We start from the raw sequence: 19467 nt of genomic DNA, 5'->3' as shown, positions 1-19467 counted from the left end.
TCTAAGTTAAAAAAATCATTGTTAGGATATCTCATCTCCCATTGTTTCCCTCTGGGAAATTATGTCAGAGCTGGAGCAGGAAGTTGCAGCAGGGATTGAAGGCTTGTCTGGCACAACTCAGGAGTCACTAATTAACTCAGTGTGGGGAGAAGAGAGATGTTTTAAACAAAGGAGAGCAAACTTGAATTGTATAGGGAAAGTCAGGTGGGAGCTGCATGACATGACAGTACCTCACTGAAGTGAAGGGCCAGTCTCCTGTAGATCGTAATGTAAGAGCCCATCAGATTTTTCTGTCTGCGGAGCGTTTCCCTCCAGATCCTCTCACCATTTCACATGGCAGGAGGGTTCATTGCCCTATGTCTGTGTCGTCAGGAGATTTGTCCATATTGCAAGTGAGGAATAAGGGACCATCAGTAAACCCTCCCTGCCCCAGGAGTGCTGCTGGGGCTGCAGCTGACAGGGAGCTGCTTTTCCCACCTACACAGTGTAAGACTTGTCATTCTGAATGGAGTTACTTGTTTTTCAGCAGTGTCCATACCTCTGCTGTATCCTAGGTGTGCCCTTTGGGTGGAAATGTTCTGTGGTTCTGTGACATAACTGTGGAGCTGAGCTCCTGTGAGCCTTTAGCTGGAAGCGACAGGAAGCACTACAAGGGCAATAATTAGACAATACATAAAGAGGCTAAATTTACCAATTTCAAGTTTCTCCTGTTCTATCAGTATGAAAGTAATTGCCTTGTGTGAATGATTGCAGGGAGCCGGGAGAGCCTGGCTGCTCCATGTGGCATGGAGCTGTTCCAGTATGTGCAGTGTGGCTAGGACTGTGGCACCTTGCACTGCCTGCCTGTCCCAGTCCAGAGGGGGCTGGTGTTACTGGGAAAGCCATGCTGCTGAAAGGGAAGGGGCTTCTCTAGGGAAGGAAATTGGAGCAGGGATTTGTCCGTGTGTGTGTATGCACATATGTACAGTGCTGGTGGCATCCACAGAGATTTATCACATGCAGAATGAGAATTGTTCCAGGGTTTTGTGAGCTTTTCATTTAAATCTACCTTCATTCAGAGAAAGATTTCTCATCACAAGTGACTATGGGATGGGAGGTCAGCATATTGATTGGGGTTGGCTTCAAGTGCCTTGTGAATCATCTGGAAATAACCACAGTATCTGTCATTTCTGACAGACACCCAGTTTTAAAGCCAAGTTCAGTGGCCCAGATGAAGCAACACTGTTGTTCCAAACTTTGCCAGATACTGGGCTTCTGCCAGGGATTTTGGGGCAAACCTGGATGTTGGTTGGCAGAGGATGCATGACGCTTCTGATGTGACTTGCTTGGTCACTGTCAGTGTTGTACATGCCACTGGTTTTATTCTAGTTTTTTATGAAATAGGGAAACAAACCCTGCAATTGAAGTTTTGTGGTCACAAGGGTGAAGTTGCATTTGCTGGACATAATGTGCTGGTGTCTTTTCCTGATGGAATAATGAGAGCTGTGCACTGTAATTTATTCCTGGGTTTTTTTTTTGTACAGATAAACCACTCTCTCCCAAAGCATTGAAAGGGCTAGAAAACACTCAGCTGACAAAGAATTATTACCCTGTGGTAAGTTTTAAAGTGCTGATCATACATTTTATCATACATTTTAATAAGTACTATGTTATTAATCTTCTGGCTCTTTCCCTTAAAAATCATTGAAGAAAATTGTAACAATTGGGGATGTGACTCTGTTTAAATGCAGCTGTTTCCATTACCTTGATTCTAGGCCATTGAGACTGTAAACCACAAATAAAAGTGGCTGCAAGATGTCAAAAGTAGGGACTTGAAGCAGACAATTGAGATAATTAAGGAGAGGTTGCAGTTTTCAGATCAGTTCAGGGGAAGAGGGGCAGCATTTCCTGTTGATAAAGGTGGGGAAATAATGTCACAATGTAAGCAAGCCAAATCAGGGCTCTGGCCTTTTTCTTGGGTTTGGCCAGAGGTGTTACACCCCAAGGTGCCTGTCCTGTGCCTCTGCCAGCAGCTGCAGCCCTCAGAGAATGGGCAGCTGCCACAGCACATGGCCTGCCTTTGTAACTGACCTTGGCTTTGGAGCAGGTTCACAGCCTGCCAGACCATGAATTTCTGCTGCAGAAGGGGTGGGGGAAACGCCCCCTCCTTTGCATATTGCTGCCAAAGTGAGGAGATCTGGCAAAGCAGAGGCTTTACCTTCCCCCTGTATCCAGGCTGTGGTGTGAGTGAGTGAGGAGGCCTCATGTGAGCATCCCTGGTTCTCAGTGCTGGAGCTTAATCCTGCTCATCAGTATGTCTAAATGTATTTCAAGCAAAGCAGAAACAGTGTGTCCAGGGAGCTGGAAACCACCTCCACTGTCTCCACAGTAAGAAACTGGAGTGCTGACTGGGAGTGTGCAGGCATTGAGTTTGCCTGCTGTGTGGCCAGAGACAAACTAGCTGCTGAGATGGGCTAGCAGGACCAAACCCAGATCATTACCTCCCCAAAGTGGCAAACGAGGTGTGCCACAGAAGCCATCCTTGGTGCAGCCTTTAACACCTGCTTTCCAGGCCCTCCCCAAGTTTGCAAAGTAAAATCTCAATATTTGACCACCAGGTCAGATATTTCCTGAGTGTTCTGGGTTCTGCATTAAGAAATGTAATTTCTGGATTTAAAATACACTTCCATGATTTTCCAGTCTTGGAAGCTGATGTTGTGTTCTTTTGACTAATTTTCTAGTGCAAAGATCTTTCCTCAGTGCTCTGTCTCTCACCCTAGGTGTTGCAAAATATTCTGGAAACAGAACGAGATTATGCAAAGGAACTACAGTCACTTCTGGGAACTTACTTAAGACCCCTCCAGTCTTATGATAAGTAAGATATAAGGGGATCTGAGGTGGAGAGAACATTGTGGAAGCCTTAGAGTGTCATGGACAGAGGGGATTGTCCAGTCAGGGGAGATTAGAAAGTGGTATTCTAAGGCTTCTGTATTTCAGTCACTTCTCCCTTCCCAAAATCTTCGTGTGGGAAAATTTTTCATGCCCTCAGCCTTGTAGGCCAAAATGAGGGTGGTATGAGAGTGACTCTTAGGATGACAGAAACTAACACGTGAGCTTTGGAAACATCCAACCTCACTCAAGGAACAAAGAAGCCCTTATCTGTAGGACTCTCCTCCTGCAGGAAAACCCATGGCATGAATCTCTGAAGACAAAACTCCGTGTCTGTGCACTTACCTCCCTCCCCACCTCTGGCTGAAATCCCATCTGTCTATGTCTATTAGACAGCTAAAGGTCTGAGAAGATTAGTAGGATTAAGTGATTAAAATCCAATTAAGATAATCCTTGACAGCAGAAGTCTTCAGGAGACTGTGGTCTGTAGCTCACAGATCATGAATTTTGTGTTCTGTCCCATGCTGTATCTAGGGAAGGAGATATTTTTGTGTCTTTCTGGAAGGGCTGCTGATAAATAAAAACAGGATGCTCCTGAGAGCAATTTTTCTCTGATGGTGACTGGCAATGTGGCTCTTGTAGGCTCAGCGCTGGGGACATCATGGCATTGCTGGGAAACATGGAAGAAATCTCTGCTTTTCAGCAAACACTGAACCAAGCCTTGGAAGAAGTTGCAAAGTAAGTTTGTGTCATAGCACTGAGGTTGTTAAGCTTTTCAACTATAGCTAAAAGTAATAGAATGACATGTTCATTAATGTTCCTCTTAGACTTCTTAAATATAGAAGAAAATAACAGGGCTGAGGAAAGGTGGCAGGCAGTGCTTTGGCAGAAGAGAAGGTAGAAGGAACTCTGACATTGCTGGTATTAAGGCTTCTGCTGAAAGAGTGTCACTAGAGCTGAACAAAAGTGTGCCTAATCCAAAGATGCAGACACATGCGGGGTGGGAGATCTGCCAGGCAAGAAGATGGGAATTGCCAGGGAGCAAAGAGCAAATTATTAGAGGTGATAATTTCCTGCAGGGAAGCTGACACACATGTTTAGCCCTAGCTAAAGGCTGAAAAGAGATTGGGAAAGCCTGAATATTCAGGCTGTGGCTTCTCCTTCTTTCTCAGTCTTTCATATTCATGGGCAGCCCAGAGTGGGACCCACCCCTGCACTGCCCCTAGTTCCAGCACATCCACATCCCCATCATCCCAACTGTAGTCCTGTTGGTGATACATAGCAGGTTGAGTCACAGGTTGTCTGAGGTTGATAATGGGTTGTGATGCTCACTGTCTGCACCACAAGAGCCCAGACCCACGTGAGAGTCCCCCTCTTTGTCCTCCCCAGGTGGCAGGTGTGGGGGGTGTTTTGCTCAGTGCTGCAGTTATGAGATGACCTGGGAACTTCCCTGAGCAGTGGGTAGTTCCTGGGCATCTCCAGAGATGCTGTGGCTGCAGGGTGCAGCTGCAGAGCCTAATGTGGGTGGTGTGTTGGTGTCTGTAGACTCCCCGAGAACCAGCAGCGTGTGGGAGGCTGCTTCATGAGCCTGATGCCCCAGTTCCGCTCCCTGTACCTGACATACTGTGCTAACCATCCCTCAGCAGTGAATGTCCTCACACAGCACAGGTGAGTGATGGAGAAGACATTCAGACTCCTTTAGAAAGGTAACTTTTGTTATTAGTACTTGGCCTGGCATGGCTGTTGACCTGTGTTTTGACAACAGGGCAAGGATATTTCCCACTGCTGTGGTTTTGGGCTTTTCAGCAGGGCCTTTCAGGCACTTTCAGACTCTTTCACACTGCCCATGTTCAGAGCTGATCTCACAGGCCCTTTTTGCACATACAGGACTCCCACCTTGGGTCAAACAGGCAGCCTTGGCTCTGACAATAGCATCTTCTGTGATTGTTACTTGCTAAAGGACCCAGATGCTGTTTCAGACCCAGTGCTCAAGTGCTCACACACTGACAGATGGGAGGGTGTTCCCCTGTGGCACCATGGTGGAGGGCACATCTCTGCAGAAGGAGGATGGTCATTGAGTCATCCAGTTACCCAGTTTATTAATTGAGCTTCTATTCAACCAAATGGTTGATTTTCAGAGTCACTGGTAAATCACATTAATAACACCTTTCTTCAACATGACCCACATTAGTAGACACTTGAGTTTGTGTGATGTCCTGCTCAAAAGTGTGCCAAGCCAAGATGCTGCCACTGTGTCATTCCTAATGCAGGTTAGCTGTCCTCTCTGCAATGGTGGGAAAGCCAGCACCACATTCCTAGTATTTAAGTCTTCCCATTCTGCAGTGGGAACTCACAATGTATTTACTTACCTGCTGAAATCCAGCTTTAATTCAATGTAACAACAAGCCTAGCTCCAGTGAATTACTCTTCCATGCAATTTCTCAGTCTGACTCCTTTTCCTAAATCAACCCAAGAATCAGCTTTGGCAAATGTGCTGACACACAGAAGCCATGTTCTCTGGAGAAATGTACAAGCAAAGACCTGCATCACAGCTTCCAGCAGGGTCCCATAGCATTGCTGCAGCCTCCTCCAGCACAGCACGAGCCTGTGCAGCCCCCTCCTCCTCTCCCCACCCACCAGACACCTGGCCCTGGCTGTGCTGGGGGATCAGTGGCTAGCACCAGTGTGCCCCAGGGGCTGTGCATTCCAACACCTGTGGCCACATAGCATCCTCTCCTGCTTTCCAGGGGATAAGGGTCTTGCTTGGCTAGAAGCTCCTTGCCTGCTCCATGGAGTTGGTGGTGGGTTGGGGATGCTCAGAGGAGAGTTTGTGCTGCCTTTAAAGAGGCACTACACCAGCTCAGAGCAGAGCCCTGGCCATCAGCAGATCATGGAAGGCAGCAAAACAGAGCCCTCAGCTCTGAGAGCTCGTTGTTGTTGTCTCTTTTATAGTGATGAGCTGGAGAAGTTCATGGAGAGCCAGGGTGCGGCCAGTCCAGGCATCCTCATCCTGACCACAAGCCTCAGCAAACCCTTCTTGAGGCTGGATAAATATGTGACCCTGCTGCAGGAGCTGGAGAGGCACATGGAGGTAGGTGGGGTGTGGGGCTGCTGGGCAGGCTCTGCCCCTTGATGCTGCCAGACCTGCTCCCTGAGCTTCAAGAGGCATCTCTGCCTCTTGGTATTGGAGCATCATGTGGCTAAAAGTACTCACTATGTCTCCAAGGAGATCTCCCATGTCCCTCAGACATTATTCACCTTTCAGATTAAAAGTGAGAATCTGGTGGAAGAGTCTGAGGAATGTGGAAACTCATTGCCTGCTCTTCACCCCAGCCCTTCCTCAAAGATGGGCCATTTCCAGCACAAGTGAAGGCAGAGTATAGGGTTGGGCTGCAGCTGCTGTTTATTTGCACAGCTGAGAATAAATCTGTGTTTTTGTTATCATTTGATGAGATTCCTAAGCCTGGCCACTCACTCCTGTGGCTCAAAGGCACATTCCCACCCCTTGCCCCTGGGCTGTGCTCCTGGGTGGTGGCAAAGCTGCACAGATATGGATCTGGCAGCCAGCACAGACACAGGTGGAGAGCTAGTCCCTGGGAGCAGGGAGAGAGCAGCCAGGGGCACAGAGACTTCTTGGCAAGAAGCAGGTCTGCTTCAGGACATTTCTTGCCCCAGGGACTGTAGAGATCTCTGCTATTAGAGCTCTGCTACTCACTGCTGGTGCACTCCAGCTGAACAAAGGGAAAACTCAGGGGTGCTGCAAGGGGCTGAAAAAAACAGAAGTAACAGTCTGTTTTTAAGCTAGCTTACTTTTCCCCCTCATCCAGTTTTAAGTGCCAGTTATTTCAGCACACTTATCCATGACCTACAGTCAAGCCAAAGGATTAAAACTCCTATGCTTGAGCCAGGGACACTCCTGCATAGGAGTGGGCATGAGAGCTTGCGGGGTAGGCACACTCCAGACCTACCTGTATCCTCTCACCTGGCTGCACTGAGCTGCAGGGACTGAGCTGAGCCTGGCTACAGCCACCATACCCATGCAGGGATAATGTGCTCCTTGCAGGATATGCATTGTGCTCTTTGCCTGCTCTTTGCAGGCAATTCAGCAGTGGATTTAGGGACACACACGTCACCTATTTCGCTTCGTTTCTAAGCTGGGTGTGGGAGTTTTGTTGCATGAATCAGTCAGGCTGAGGTTTAAGCTGTGATGCTGTGGGAAGAGGATGGCTATGAGCAGTGTGGATGTACACCACAGCATTCCCTGCACTGCTGCAGAGCTGACTGAGGGGGCAGGTGTGTTCAGGGCAGCCACTCATCCCACATTCCCGATGAGAAATCCCAGGCTGCAGGGACAGCTCCATCACACCCTGGACACCTGACGATTTCTTTGGTATGAGAACTTGGTGCTGAAGAGCAGGGCCCTGGATCCAGGAGAAAATTCTGGGAGAGCACTAATGTACAGCTGGGTCAGAGATAAGGAACTCCATTCTGCTTTTACCTGGCCCAAGAGCTCTCTGCTCAGACATGCCCTCCCTTAAGCTCAGAGGTGAAGATCCCTGGAAGCTGGTGGATTTCCACCCTTGATGGGGCAGTGGCTGGAATATCTGGCACGTCAATGTCCGTTTCCTTCCTGAAGGTGCACCCTGGACCACTGCCTGTTTTCACTGAATTTTTTTCTTTGCAAGTCAGATTTGTTCTAAGCCCAGTCATACCTACTTTTGCTCTGACCACTTCACACTCATTAAACTCATTAATTCCCTCATTATCAGTGAATTGCATAGCTGCCTTTAGCCATGCGATGTTGAAGTGGATGGTGAGGAAGGTACCTGGGGGACTTCGACCCCCTCCTGAAGCCCATGCTGTATGCTCAGCCCTGCGTGTCCTGGGACTGTGGGTGATGCTCAGGGTGGGTGCCACTGCTGCTGATGGCTGAGAAGTTTGTTCTCCCTTCACTAGGAGGCGCATGCAGATCATGAAGATGTTTTGAAAGCTGTCACATCCTTCAAGTCCCTTGTGGTAGGTGGCAATTCTTAAAATAGAGCACTCCATTTCGGGTCTCCATTTCATAAAGAATGAGTCAAGGCTGACATTTGTCTCCTCATTAGGATAAAAGGTCTTTTTGAATGGAAAATATGGGTTACAAAGAAACTTAATTTCACATTTCAAGCCTAGAGCTGGTCCTGGCTGCGCAGTGGCTCCATGGTTCCGGAGCAGAGATGGTGGCTCTCCAAATTTCTCCTCTATCACTGAAAGCCACTTGTGGACCGTGGTGGCAGCAGGGTCCCTTTCATCTCCTGTTGCCTCCATTCCCTAATCATTTGCCACCTGAAACTAGACCACCTCTTGCTCATTGAGGGAGAGGGTAGCCTGGCTGTGACTGACCCCAATGCTGGTGCCAATGGGAAGTTCCCCTCTGAGCCCATGGGGTAGCTCTTTGTTTCGCTGCGGTTTGCTCCACAGGCATCAGGAGACTTGGACCACATTCCAGTAATTTGTGGCTCCAGGTGCCGTGGCAATCAGTGTGGGAACAGAGAGAAGGAATGAGTCAGAGATAGCAAACCTGTTTCTGTGAACTCTGTCGCCTGCACCCCTCAAAGTTCTGCTGCACTGAATTGAAACAGAGGGAGAAAAGCCATCCATGTGCACAAAGGTTTTACCTGGAAAAGCTTTTATCGGTTATTAAAAATGCTTTAGTCTCTCTTGCTTTGTAGCCACAGAGAACCTTTCACTGTAACTACTCCAGATATAGTCCAGCTTCCTTCCTTTAGCACAACAGTTGTCACACGTTTGTGACAGATGCAAGTGTTTAGCAGTGGAGATAAAAGATGGGAGGAGAAAGTTCATAGAAAACAGGAAAGGGTAATCATGTTACGTTTACTTAGAAGCTCAGCACTCTTTCCATTTATTCTGGAAGCTAGTAGGGGAATAACTCATTTAAATTACAAGGTGTCATTAATCTTTACGAAATCTTGTAAATGCTGGATCGTTTTACTTGAAATGAGTACTTGGGTGATGAGTAATTTAATGTCATTATGACACAACTAAAGAGGTTTAGTGTGGATTTGAAGTTAGGCTGGAAGAGGTGCCTCTTGTGATGGGCATGTGATCATGTTATGGGGCGAGGAATATTCCCGAGCAAAGGCAGGGAAGGGACTAAGGAGCCACTGTGATTCACAGCGGTGGCTCTGCACAGACTGTGATGGACTCCTGTGGATTATATTTGGATTTTTATCCTGGAAACATTGGATTTGGACACTTGGGGAGCCATCAAAATGTACAACTGTTGTAGAACCAGAGTAAACTCCCACAGTTTGGTTCAAATGTATGCGGTTTCAGACCATATACATTTGTGTAGACCCAGTGCAGCCTCTCTCTTTGAAGTGCTGCATAGTCAATGAATTGGAAAGGAGGAAAATCTCTGTCAGGAAAAGGGGTTTGGAAAAAAAAAGCAGTTGGTGAAAATGCCCCTGGTTTGGCTTTGCAGAAATTCTCCCTGTTCATGGAGGGGTCGGATAAAGAAAGTATTGCTTGGATTTGCAAGACTTTGTTCAGTCAGCATTGTCCTCTCTTGCTGAGAGCTGATGAGAGACTGGTCGCTCCCTGGAGCTTCTTCAGTCCCCAGCTGCTCAGCAGTGGTCCATTCTTTTCAATTACAGTATTTTCAGAAGATTCTTTTTTGTGCTAACCTACAATACTGCCCAGTCCTGCTTTTGGGTTCCCAGATTTTGGTTAGAAAATATCCACCCATCTTACTTGTGGGGAGTTTGCAGTGCTACAAGTTCAACTCTGCTGTTTGGACAAAATGGGTAAAATCCCTCTAAGCAGTAGCAAAATTAGATACATTTAACTGTGCAGCTGTCTTGATTTGGAAATTGTCACCCTGAACTCTCTGAGGTAGGGCTGGTTTGGAAAGAAAAGTTTACTCAGTGCAGTTTGCAATTTCCTGGACATTTGAATGTAATCAATAGTCCATAAATTACTAAGATTTGATTTTTTTTAATAAATAAAAAGCCAAAGCAGGCTTTCTTGATCCATGACATGACCATCCCTCAGCCCACAAGGCTGTGTGAGTGTTGCTTATGAAACTGGGATGGTTTGGGTTGGCTCCTGCCCTTCAGCTGACAAAGCTCTGCTGTGATTCCTAGTCGCAATGCCAGGAGCTGAGGAAGAGAAAACAACTTGAGTTGCAAATCCTTTCTGAATCCATCCAGCGCTGGGAAGGAGAGGACATAAAAATGATGGGAAACGTCATCTACATGTCCCAGGTCATGGTGCAGTCAGGGGGAAGTGAGGTGAGTGTGGTGCTCCTTCTGCTGGCTAAAGACCTTGTGTCTGAATACCTACTTGCTCCCCGGGGTAAGTGATGTGAGGCAGCAGCTCCTCTGCTTCTCCATTACAGACTGATGACAAATAATGCTAATAAATAATTTTACCTTAGGAAGAGCTGTGCAATGGAACTGTGCATGTCTTTGGAGTGAGTCAGGCACCCTGTAGGCTTAGCTTCAGGCATTTGGTGACACACTTTTCAAGGAAAGAAGTATCTTGGTGTCATATAGCAAATTAATTTCCCTCTTTTTCCCCTGTGACTTACTCTGAGAAATGAGAGTGACTAGAAAATGTCCTGTGTGCAGCACAGGGGCTGCTCTGATGCCTCATCCCAGAGCTGACTGTGCTTTGGAACTAGCTGGAGTGATTCCTGTCCTATTGGTCCTAATGCACCGCACCAGTGCCTGACACAGACCTTCCCCAGTGGTGCTAAAGCCATATGTGCTGCATGCTCTGTGTGGAAAGTATCTGTTAGCACTGAATTGCTGGTCCCTGGGAAGGCAAGACCTTTAAAACAAACCTGTGCAGCATCTACTCCTGAAGTCCCTTTCTTGTTTAGGATGTGGGGTGCTGGGGGACATAAGGCCTTCTGAGGCACTCTGCAATGGTTGGAAGAGGATTAGCAGGATGCAGACAAAAATCTGTGCAGGGAAAACTGGTGCATAAATGAGATGCTGTAAGGAAAAAAAAGCCAGAATAGTTGCTTTGAAGGTGGTCTCACAGGCTGGAATTCCAGTTGCAACAGGTTCAGTTTGCTAGAGGCAGGTGCTTCTGATGCATTGCAGACTGGACTAACCTAAATTCTTATTCCCTCAGGAGAAAGAGGAGCGGTATTTCTTGTTATTTTCCAATGTTTTGCTGATGCTGTCTGCCAGCCCACGGATGAGTGGGTTCATCTATCAGGTAGGCATTCGTAGTTTGAAGTTGCAAGGTCTTCGGTGCAAAAAAACAAATCTGATCATTCTTGTCAAATTCAAGTCCTCTACATCCTTCAGATTCTCTGTTGTGATGCCCAGGCTGGGGACCAGGACTTGGCCTTACCATGTGCCATCATAGTCAATGCCTTTGTCCTAATAGCTGGTTAAGCAGCATGTGGTAAATGAATGCTGTGAAATTAGGGGGAAAAAAAAGAAGGTAAAACCTCAAAACCTGTTGTTCTACAGGCTGTTCTTGAGAGTGGGGGGTGTGTGTAAGGTGTCCTGACTTAGCTATAGAGTTTTGACCAGCCAGCTGGCTCTCAGTTTTGTGCCATCTCTGGAAAATATTCATAAAGCCCACTGCAAAGAGCATGAAAATTCCCCTCCTGAGGTACAATGTATAACACTGCATTTCTTGTGCTTTACCATTTTCCATACCATCCAATGGCTGCTGAGGGCTTGGCTTTTCTCCAGCTGTCTGAAACCATCAATACTGCCAGGAAAAGCATGCTCTTGTTTTGATGTGTCATTTGTCATAGCAAGGGAGATGAGAAAGATTTGGGAAATATTTTGCTGGGTTTTCTTACTTGACCCATCGGTGGGAGTAAGGTGAGCAAGCAGTTCGGCATGCAAATCAGAGGGAGGGGAAAGCTTTCAGAAAGAGCCAGGGGAAGTTGATCCTTCTGACTTGACTGTAAAAAAGATTTGCACTGAATGAAGGGAAAGGGGGGCAGATGAGGCAGGGATGACTCAATTGTCATGGGAGCCTCATCTCCGGGGTTTGACCTAATTGTGCAGGGAAATCTAGATCCATACATTAAGGGAGACTCTTCATGCAGTCTGAAGCTTTCACAAATTAATTTTAATTGACGATTTCCAAAGAGAAAGGAATCAGCAGAAACAAGCAGAAAAACACCTGCAGACACTGACTGCTCTTCAATTCTCCCAGGGAAAGCTGCCTTTGACAGGAATGACATTGACAAAGCTGGAAGATGCTGAAGGGAATGAGCACATGTTTGAAATCACAGGTCAGTGGGGCCCTCTGCCTGGGGCAGTCCTCCCTGTGCAAACAACAGTTGCCACTGGAAATACTGGTCGTCCTTCCCCTTAACCCCCCACCATGATCTTCCTCCTGCTCTTTTACCATGTGTTGTCTGAGTGTCTGAGCACCTCTGTCCTACTTGAGGCAATCTCCTCCAAGTTCCCTGGAGTTCTGCCTCTGCCTGCAGTTGGAGACCATAGTATTTTGCATGGGACAAATCTCTCAGCCCAGTAGCACTGCTCTGCACTGGTGTGCCCTGTCTGTACCCAGTAGCCATCCCTTGTAGCTCTGGGTACCTCATTTATTGACAGATTAATGGTTCTAGTCATCAGGGAGCTTTCATCCCATTTTCCCCTTTATTTCATTACTTGTGGCTGTACACAGTCATTTCATGCTCAGTGCCTGGGTTGCTGTGCAGCTGTTTGCACTGGTGGTTTGGTGTCAGAATCCTGTTAATCATGGAAGCGTTGTGTTTAATGACGTTCAACATTAAATAAACCTCACACATTCATCTCACCGGTTCCACTAGCATTTCTTGCAGCTCCTGTACTGTCAGTGGTTGCCCGGAGCAGGACGGGCAGTCACGTCATCATTGCAGGTGAGATTCTTAGAGACATGGTTTAGTGGTGCACCTTGCAGTGCTGGGTTAATGGTTGGACTTGATAATCTTAGATGTCTTTTCCAACCTTAATGATTCCGCTTTTCTGTTTCTGTCTTTTCCCTGGCCTTTTTGGAGCCACTGGGCTTTGCAAACTGAGGAGCCATTTCCTGCTGTGCCAAGCTGATCTCACCCCGTGTTTCCTCCTGAGTCTCTACCACTTGCTAAAGACAGTTCTTTAACCCTCGGCTACAGGGAACATGATGGAACGGATCACTGTGTCCTGCAGCACCAGCCAGGACTTGCACGAATGGCTTGAGCACTTGCAAAGGCTGACCAAAGGGACATGCAGCACCGTCTCCAAAACACAGTCCTGGAGCCCTCATTCGGTTAGTGTCACCCCCTGTCCTCTGCTGCCTGAGCTCTCTGTTTCAGCAGTACCTGGCACTGAGGTAACATGACGGCTGTAACGACACATCCTGCAGTTTGCTTTTGACCGTGTTGTGCTTGTACCATTTTACATGTATCCTGCCCTATTTTTGTTGCAACTTAGATGTCTCAGCATCTTAACGCTGGTCCATCCCCCTCCACTTCTCTGCCTTGTTTGATGGGTAACAGTCTTGGTTTGCTTCTCATCTATTTTCTCAGACATTTAGTTCAGCTGGGCAGATCCGTGGGCCTCTGGAACCCCCAAAAATCCTCAAGCCCTGGAGCTTGAGCTGCCTCCGTCCTGCTCCTCCACTCAGACCATCAGCAGCACTGAGTTACAAAGAGGTAATAATCCCACCTGCCTGTCCTGGACCCTGATTTCACACAATCCATAGACCTTGTGTCCAGGTTTCATATCCCACAGCAAGGGCACAGAAATGTAGGTTCTTGGGGATGTTGAGAGAAATGACTCTGCCAGTCTGGTCTCAGTCCTGTGATGGATGTTGGTCGCTGTGCCAGGCTTTGTGCTACACAGAACTCATGGGTACATGTGTGTGCAGACTGGATGTTTGCTGTTGGCTGCCATGGCCAGCACCCTCAGCTGCTGGATGTGACCAGTCCCACAGCTGGGTGTCCCACTGAGCCCTGTCTTTTGGCAGTTGCCGTGCTGGAGCTCCTTTCCTGCCATGGTCTGAGCCTGGACAGGGGCCTGCTCCCTGCTGGAATGTGTTCCAGCTGTGGCAGCAGCTCAGTGGTACAGGATTGAGAAGCAATAGTGCACCATGAGGAAGAGGCGAAACACCTGCCCATGTTTCTTGTGTCTTCCACCCCACTTTGGTGGCTGGAGCAGGATGTGAGGCTTGACCCTCCTTTGCCACCCACCCGGGTTTTTAGCACAGCAATGTCTTGCTGGGGTGGAGCAGCTAAGGGATGGCTTCACCTGCAGGAATCCCAGCCTGGGAGCTGGTGTGGGAAAACCCAAAATACAGCCTAGCTCTGGTATCACCCTGCACCACTAATGTAATGCTCTCCTTCCCTACCTCATGGTAAGTTTTTGGAATTACTCACCAGTACCTGAGGTAACGTTCCCCTTGTTGAGTGAGCACTCTGGATCTGAGTCAGCTGCTTTCTTGGTACAGCAGCCCTGGGAGTATTTCTGCCCCAATGGGGATGGGGACAGGGAGGGGGCTTGGACCCCATTAGCCCTCCCAACACTTAGGGATGGAGAGTCTGGCAGCTGGCAGGACTGTGGGTCTGCTGCTCCAGGTAGAGATTTTAAGTAGCCTCATTGCATCTTGTTGCATCTATTTCTTAGAATTTTTAAAGTAACACATTTGGGAATTAAATTTTTTAAATACCAACTGAGCAGACTGAAAATGACCCATAATCTTTGCATGTTCCAAATTCCTAATGGGGGCTAAACCTTTCCTTGCTTGCATGGTGAATTAAAAGGTAGAGGTTTGAGGTAGAAGAGAAATTTTTCTGTGGGAAAAACCACAGATTGAGTGATATCATTAATAGCACGGTCCTTTGCAGTTTCTTGTCCGCTGCCACTCATAGCAGGAATTAAACTCTCTGTGTCGAAACCAGGGGGGAGGTTTTTGCCACAGAGGCCTAGCCTGCCATGAGTCTCAAGGGGGAGATAGCATGCTGGGTGGTATCCTGCAAGGTGTCATAGGACCACAAATGTGGCTTCTGTGGGAGCAAGCTGTGCTGACCATGTCAGTAGAAACCCAGAGGCCAACATGTCCAGCAGAGCTGGGCAGGCACAGCCTGATACTCAGTCAGACCGGCCTGAGCCTGGGGAGAGACTCATGGATACAAGCTCACGAGGACAGATGGGAATAAGTCTGGCTGCTGGCCCAAGCAGATCCACATCTGTCTCATCTCTCCCTCCGGAATGCTTAATCACTAAACAGATTCCCTATTTCCCTGTATTTTAATTTTTTTAATGTCAAGTAGAGCACAAAATAAACAATGCTGACAGCTCCATGCAAACACCTTCCTATAATGAAGATCTAATGAAGGAATACAAATTTTAAAGATTACTTGCAGGGAAGTGAGTTAGACAGGTTGACTGAAAGAGTAGAGATTTTTAGACACCCAGTGTTACTTTACGTGTCTTCTCGTAGTGTAGGATGGAATGGCACAGTCTTGCACACTTCCTTGTACCCAGCTGTGCTCAGGAAACCTCAGACTCTGCTTGTATATGGCACCTCACTCTTGTTATTTCCACTGAAATTGGGTCATTTTTCCTGTTCTGTTTCCAGTAATCATTTTAAATGACAGAACAGGTAAGTTGTGTGGGTAAAGTACTGTGTCTGGATTCAGTTTAGCAAAGGAAAAAGATTTAAAAATCGTTTCTTCTACTACTTTTTTTTAACTGGCTGCTTTGCATGAAGTGAAGGCTTTATAACATCAGCATTCAGGACTTTGCTGTGGAGACCTGGAGGAGAGCCTAGTGGCTCCCTGGATCAAACATCCCAGGTATGGGATGCAGAAGTAGAATCCTCCACAGGATGTGCAGGGAGCTCCCCATCCCTGCCAATGGAGCAGCGAGGTGTTGCAGTGCTGATGCCTGACATGGTCAGGTCTTCAGCGAGGATGGAAGGTCCCCTTTGAGCAGACAGAGTCCTAGGAGCTTGTCACCAGAGTGGGCAGAGCATCCTGGCATCCTGACTGGGCTGGGTTGGGGCCCTTATGACTGGTGTTGAGCACAGACCCTGAGTACTCCCTGGGGCTTGGATGGGGCCAGGCACACGGGGCTCCTGCAGTTTTCAGTGCCTGTTTAGGCAACCAGCATCCACAGACACCCACTACTAACCGAGGAGGCATGTTCTCTGTGTGTTTAGAGTGTATTAATGCCCATTCACCCTGCATCTCACATGTAAATTTTCAGTTTTGCATGACAAGGTGCTCCTTTGCATGTTGATAGTGCTTTAAAACCAGCACAGAGGGTGTGCTGCATTAATCGCAGGACTAACATTGAAGTGTGGTTTAGAATTGTGGATTTAATGGACCTGATGATAAAAATCATCAGTCTCTCACACTCATCTTCTCTTTCTTTGCATATTCATTGTAGAGGATGTCTTATATCTTAAAGGTAAGGGTAGATACATCTCTTTGGCTTATTGTGGCACAGAATGCTTGTTCCTGTTAATGCGTCTTGTGCTTGCATGACCCTAACTTTGCCTTGTTGTATCAGTAAGTTATTATCAGAGTCAGTAACAACTGGCAAATATATTTTGACATAACTCTCAGAAAGGATTTAGTGTTATGGTACTTAACCCTCCTGGCATGCCTTTTCTTTAAATCCTTATTGCATGTAACCTACTAATACAGTAATTCTCTCAAAATCAGCAAGACTTTTAACTGAGTGAAGGAGATAAAAACTTTTGTTTCTTACTCATGGAGTCATAGCAGACAGTAACTTTGTGTATGTCTGTCTGTTCTCTATGTATATGTCTGTGTGGGATTTATACTCTCAAATTGTGGGAATTTAGAAGCAGAGCTATTTGCCAACTCTTTTATATTAGAAATCAAGTCAGTGAAATAAATCACATTTTAGGGTTTTCTAGCACAGACCACAGAGTTGGTAAGCAGACTAAAAGAGCTATGAATGTATTTGAATTTTTTGGTTAAAGGATTTTGGAGAAGAGTTGAACTTACTAGAGGAGCCTGTCCTGGCCCAAACCTGCAGATGCAATTCCAGCTGCTGTTCCAGAGAGCAGTGGGTCACAGCTGGTACATGTGAAGGGTGAAAACTATCATCTTCCCCAACTTTGTCACTGTCTGCTTTGTAGCTCTCTAACGTGTTGTGTGTAGCATGGGTAGCTGCACCCAGCCGTGCTGCTCCACTGTTCCAGCTGCCTTTCGTTCTGGTTAAACACATGAGTCTCTTTCTCTGTAGGATTCCAGCAAAAGTCCAAAAACAATGAAGAAGTTTCTTCCAAAAAGGAAAACTGAGAGAAAACCATCTGATGAAGAGTTTGTTATTCGGAAAAGTAAGTGTTGCCCAGAGATGCTTTGGCTGCCCCATCATCCCTAGAAGTGTTCAAAGCCGGGTTGGATGGGGCTTGGAGCAGCCTGCTCTAGTGGAAGGTGTCCCTGCCCATGGCAGGGATTGGGACTAAATGATCTTTAGCCCCAACCATTCTGTGATTCTATTTTACTTTCGTTTCTGGAGATTTCTGTGTTCTCCGTGATCTCCACAGGACTTTAAAAACACCCTTTCTTGCAGTGCAGGATGTGACAGGATGCTCTCACTGTGAGCCTATGTTCTCCTGAGCACGGGAGACTTCTGGAAGTGCACTGGTCCTCAACTTCTGACAGATCCCTCTCCCCTCCCAGTTATGACTGCCAGACACACCACCATCCTCCTCATGATTGCTAGCAGGAGGTCATGGGTTGTGGGTCATCTTATTCTGGATTCATGAAGCCAATGAACTGCTTCCAAGTAGTTAAAAACTGCATTAAATTGCACATCAAGAATAACCAAAATAGGGTGGACAGCTGGGACAAACCCTTACCTGGTCCTTGAATAGTGTCCATGGGGAATCAGGAAACTAAAAGGTCCCCATCCCAAGAGGGGTGTTCACCTGCAAAGAGGGGTGTGCTGAGAGTTTCCTAAAGCCCACTTGGGGCACACCTTGGGGGCTTTACACAAAAGGTTGTGGTCACCCAGCTGTGGTTCAGCTGCCATGCACAGCTCCACGATTATCTCTCTCCCTTGAGAAGACGGCACTGAGTGGAGGCTGGAAATTAACACTTTATGTTCCAAAGTCCTGCTCTGGTGCTGCTGTTCCAGACCTCCCACACTAGGGCTGCTTTGCTTGCCCATCTCCCGCTGCTGCCTGCGCACAAAGTAGGGCATCACCCCCTGAGTTTTACCAAGATTACTAGCTAGAGATGAGTTTTCACATCATTTGGTCATGGTGCTTGATGCCACAAAGGCCAGAAAATGTAAAGGACCTCAAAACAGATTGGTCAAAGTCCCAGAGGCAGTCAGCCAAAGAAACAGCATGATCTCTTAAGGGACTTGGGAGAAAAGACTAGGAGATTCAACGCTAGAGTACCTTGCTTTTTGTGCCTGCTGTTGTTTGCATTGTTTTGCAGGTACTGCTGCTCTGGAGGAGGATGCTCAGATCCTGAAGGTGATTGAGGCATACTGTACTGGGGCAGGCTTCCAGCAAGCTCTCAGCTCAGGTGGGCACACAACCACATTGTTTAGCTCCCACTCTGCCCACAACACTGATAACCCCTTCGGGAAAAAACAGATATTGCATCATACAGCAGTGAGGCTCATGCTAGGAAACCAGTGTTCAATCTTTGAGATAAGGAAGCTTTATCTACCTAGTGGTTTAGTTGCCATTGTTTTTCTTCTAAGCACAAAGAATGAAGCAGGTAGGAGGGCAGATGAGACACTCTATTTCACTAGTGATTACCTGATGATAATCTGAAGCTGCTTATAGCTTTAGAAAGGAAGCATGAATATTATCTCTCAATCAGCTGCATGTTTAAGAACAACTTATCATCATGGTAGATAGGTTCTTATGAACATCTTCAGCTCTGGGAATACAACTCTTTATCATTGCTGGTGAAATGTCAGCTAATTCAATCACTGAACTCTCAAATAATGCTACATAGAGAAAAGAGAGGTCATAGTTCTTTGGGGGGCTCTTGGCCCTAGTCAAGTGATTTCATTTATAAGTCATGATGTAACTTCACATGCAATGAGTACTCATGAAAATTTTCCGCTTGCTGCTGTAGCTCTGGGTTAGTGGGATGTAGCTGACATCTCCAGCCTACCCCAGGCTGATGGTGGAGCAGGAAGAATGAGAGCTTCTGTCTCTGATGTAGCACCAGAGAAGATTACGCCTTTTTCTCCCCCATGAATAATTCTTGTACACAGGCTCCCGTAAAGACTCCATCCCCCAAGTCCTTCTTCCTGAGGAAGAGAAAATCATCATAGAGGAAACACGAAGCAATGGCCAGATGGTCATGGAGGAAAAGTAAGTGCAGCTGCTCTCCACTTACAGATCGATCCCTGTATCTCTTTTTGGAAGGGCATTAAAAAGCAATGATCTCTCTTTCTGTGTCTCCACAGAGGAGCAGGCCTGGTGTCATTGACTGCTGCCTTAGTTCTGGCAAAGAACCAGACAATTTCAACTCCCATTTTGTCTTTTTTAAGGACAGAGCTGCTTTCCCAGCTGCACTGACATGGCTGCATCCCTCTGGGAGTCTGGATCCCTGGTTTATGGCTTATCCAGATGTAGTATAATGGGGCC

General features: G+C 47.1%; 1 protein-coding gene across 5 annotated transcripts in view; it reads left to right on the top strand.

Moving 5' to 3' along the window:
* ARHGEF6 (Rac/Cdc42 guanine nucleotide exchange factor 6) overlaps window positions 1-19467 on the top strand; it is a 38489-nt gene that overhangs the window by 15194 nt on the left and 3828 nt on the right. For 4 of the 5 annotated variants that reach the window (XR_010745805.1, XM_066339224.1, XM_066339226.1 and 1 more), the window contains 15 exons: window positions 1524-1594; window positions 2760-2854; window positions 3511-3606; window positions 4414-4536; window positions 5821-5959; window positions 7825-7884; window positions 10014-10160; window positions 11011-11097; window positions 12061-12139; window positions 13007-13140; window positions 13400-13525; window positions 16263-16283; window positions 17091-17184; window positions 18296-18385; window positions 19092-19191. Coding sequence is in view for 4 of the 5 variants with exons in the window: in XM_066339224.1 (XP_066195321.1) it covers window positions 1524-1594; window positions 2760-2854; window positions 3511-3606; window positions 4414-4536; window positions 5821-5959; window positions 7825-7884; window positions 10014-10160; window positions 11011-11097; window positions 12061-12139; window positions 13007-13140; window positions 13400-13525; window positions 16263-16283; window positions 17091-17184; window positions 18296-18385; window positions 19092-19191 (1462 nt within the window). In the remaining variant the exon portion in view is untranslated. The remainder of the gene's footprint in view (window positions 1-1523; window positions 1595-2759; window positions 2855-3510; window positions 3607-4413; window positions 4537-5820; window positions 5960-7824; window positions 7885-10013; window positions 10161-11010; window positions 11098-12060; window positions 12140-13006; window positions 13141-13399; window positions 13526-16262; window positions 16284-17090; window positions 17185-18295; window positions 18386-19091; window positions 19192-19467) is intronic. The other variant, XM_066339225.1, reaches the window with a different exon arrangement.

The sequence above is a fragment of the Sylvia atricapilla genome, chromosome Z (genome assembly GCF_009819655.1).
Source record: "Sylvia atricapilla isolate bSylAtr1 chromosome Z, bSylAtr1.pri, whole genome shotgun sequence".
Classification (NCBI taxonomy): domain Eukaryota; kingdom Metazoa; phylum Chordata; class Aves; order Passeriformes; family Sylviidae; genus Sylvia; species Sylvia atricapilla.
The sequence above is the reverse complement of the archived record's forward strand: the minus strand, read 5'-3'. Positions and strand labels throughout refer to the sequence as shown.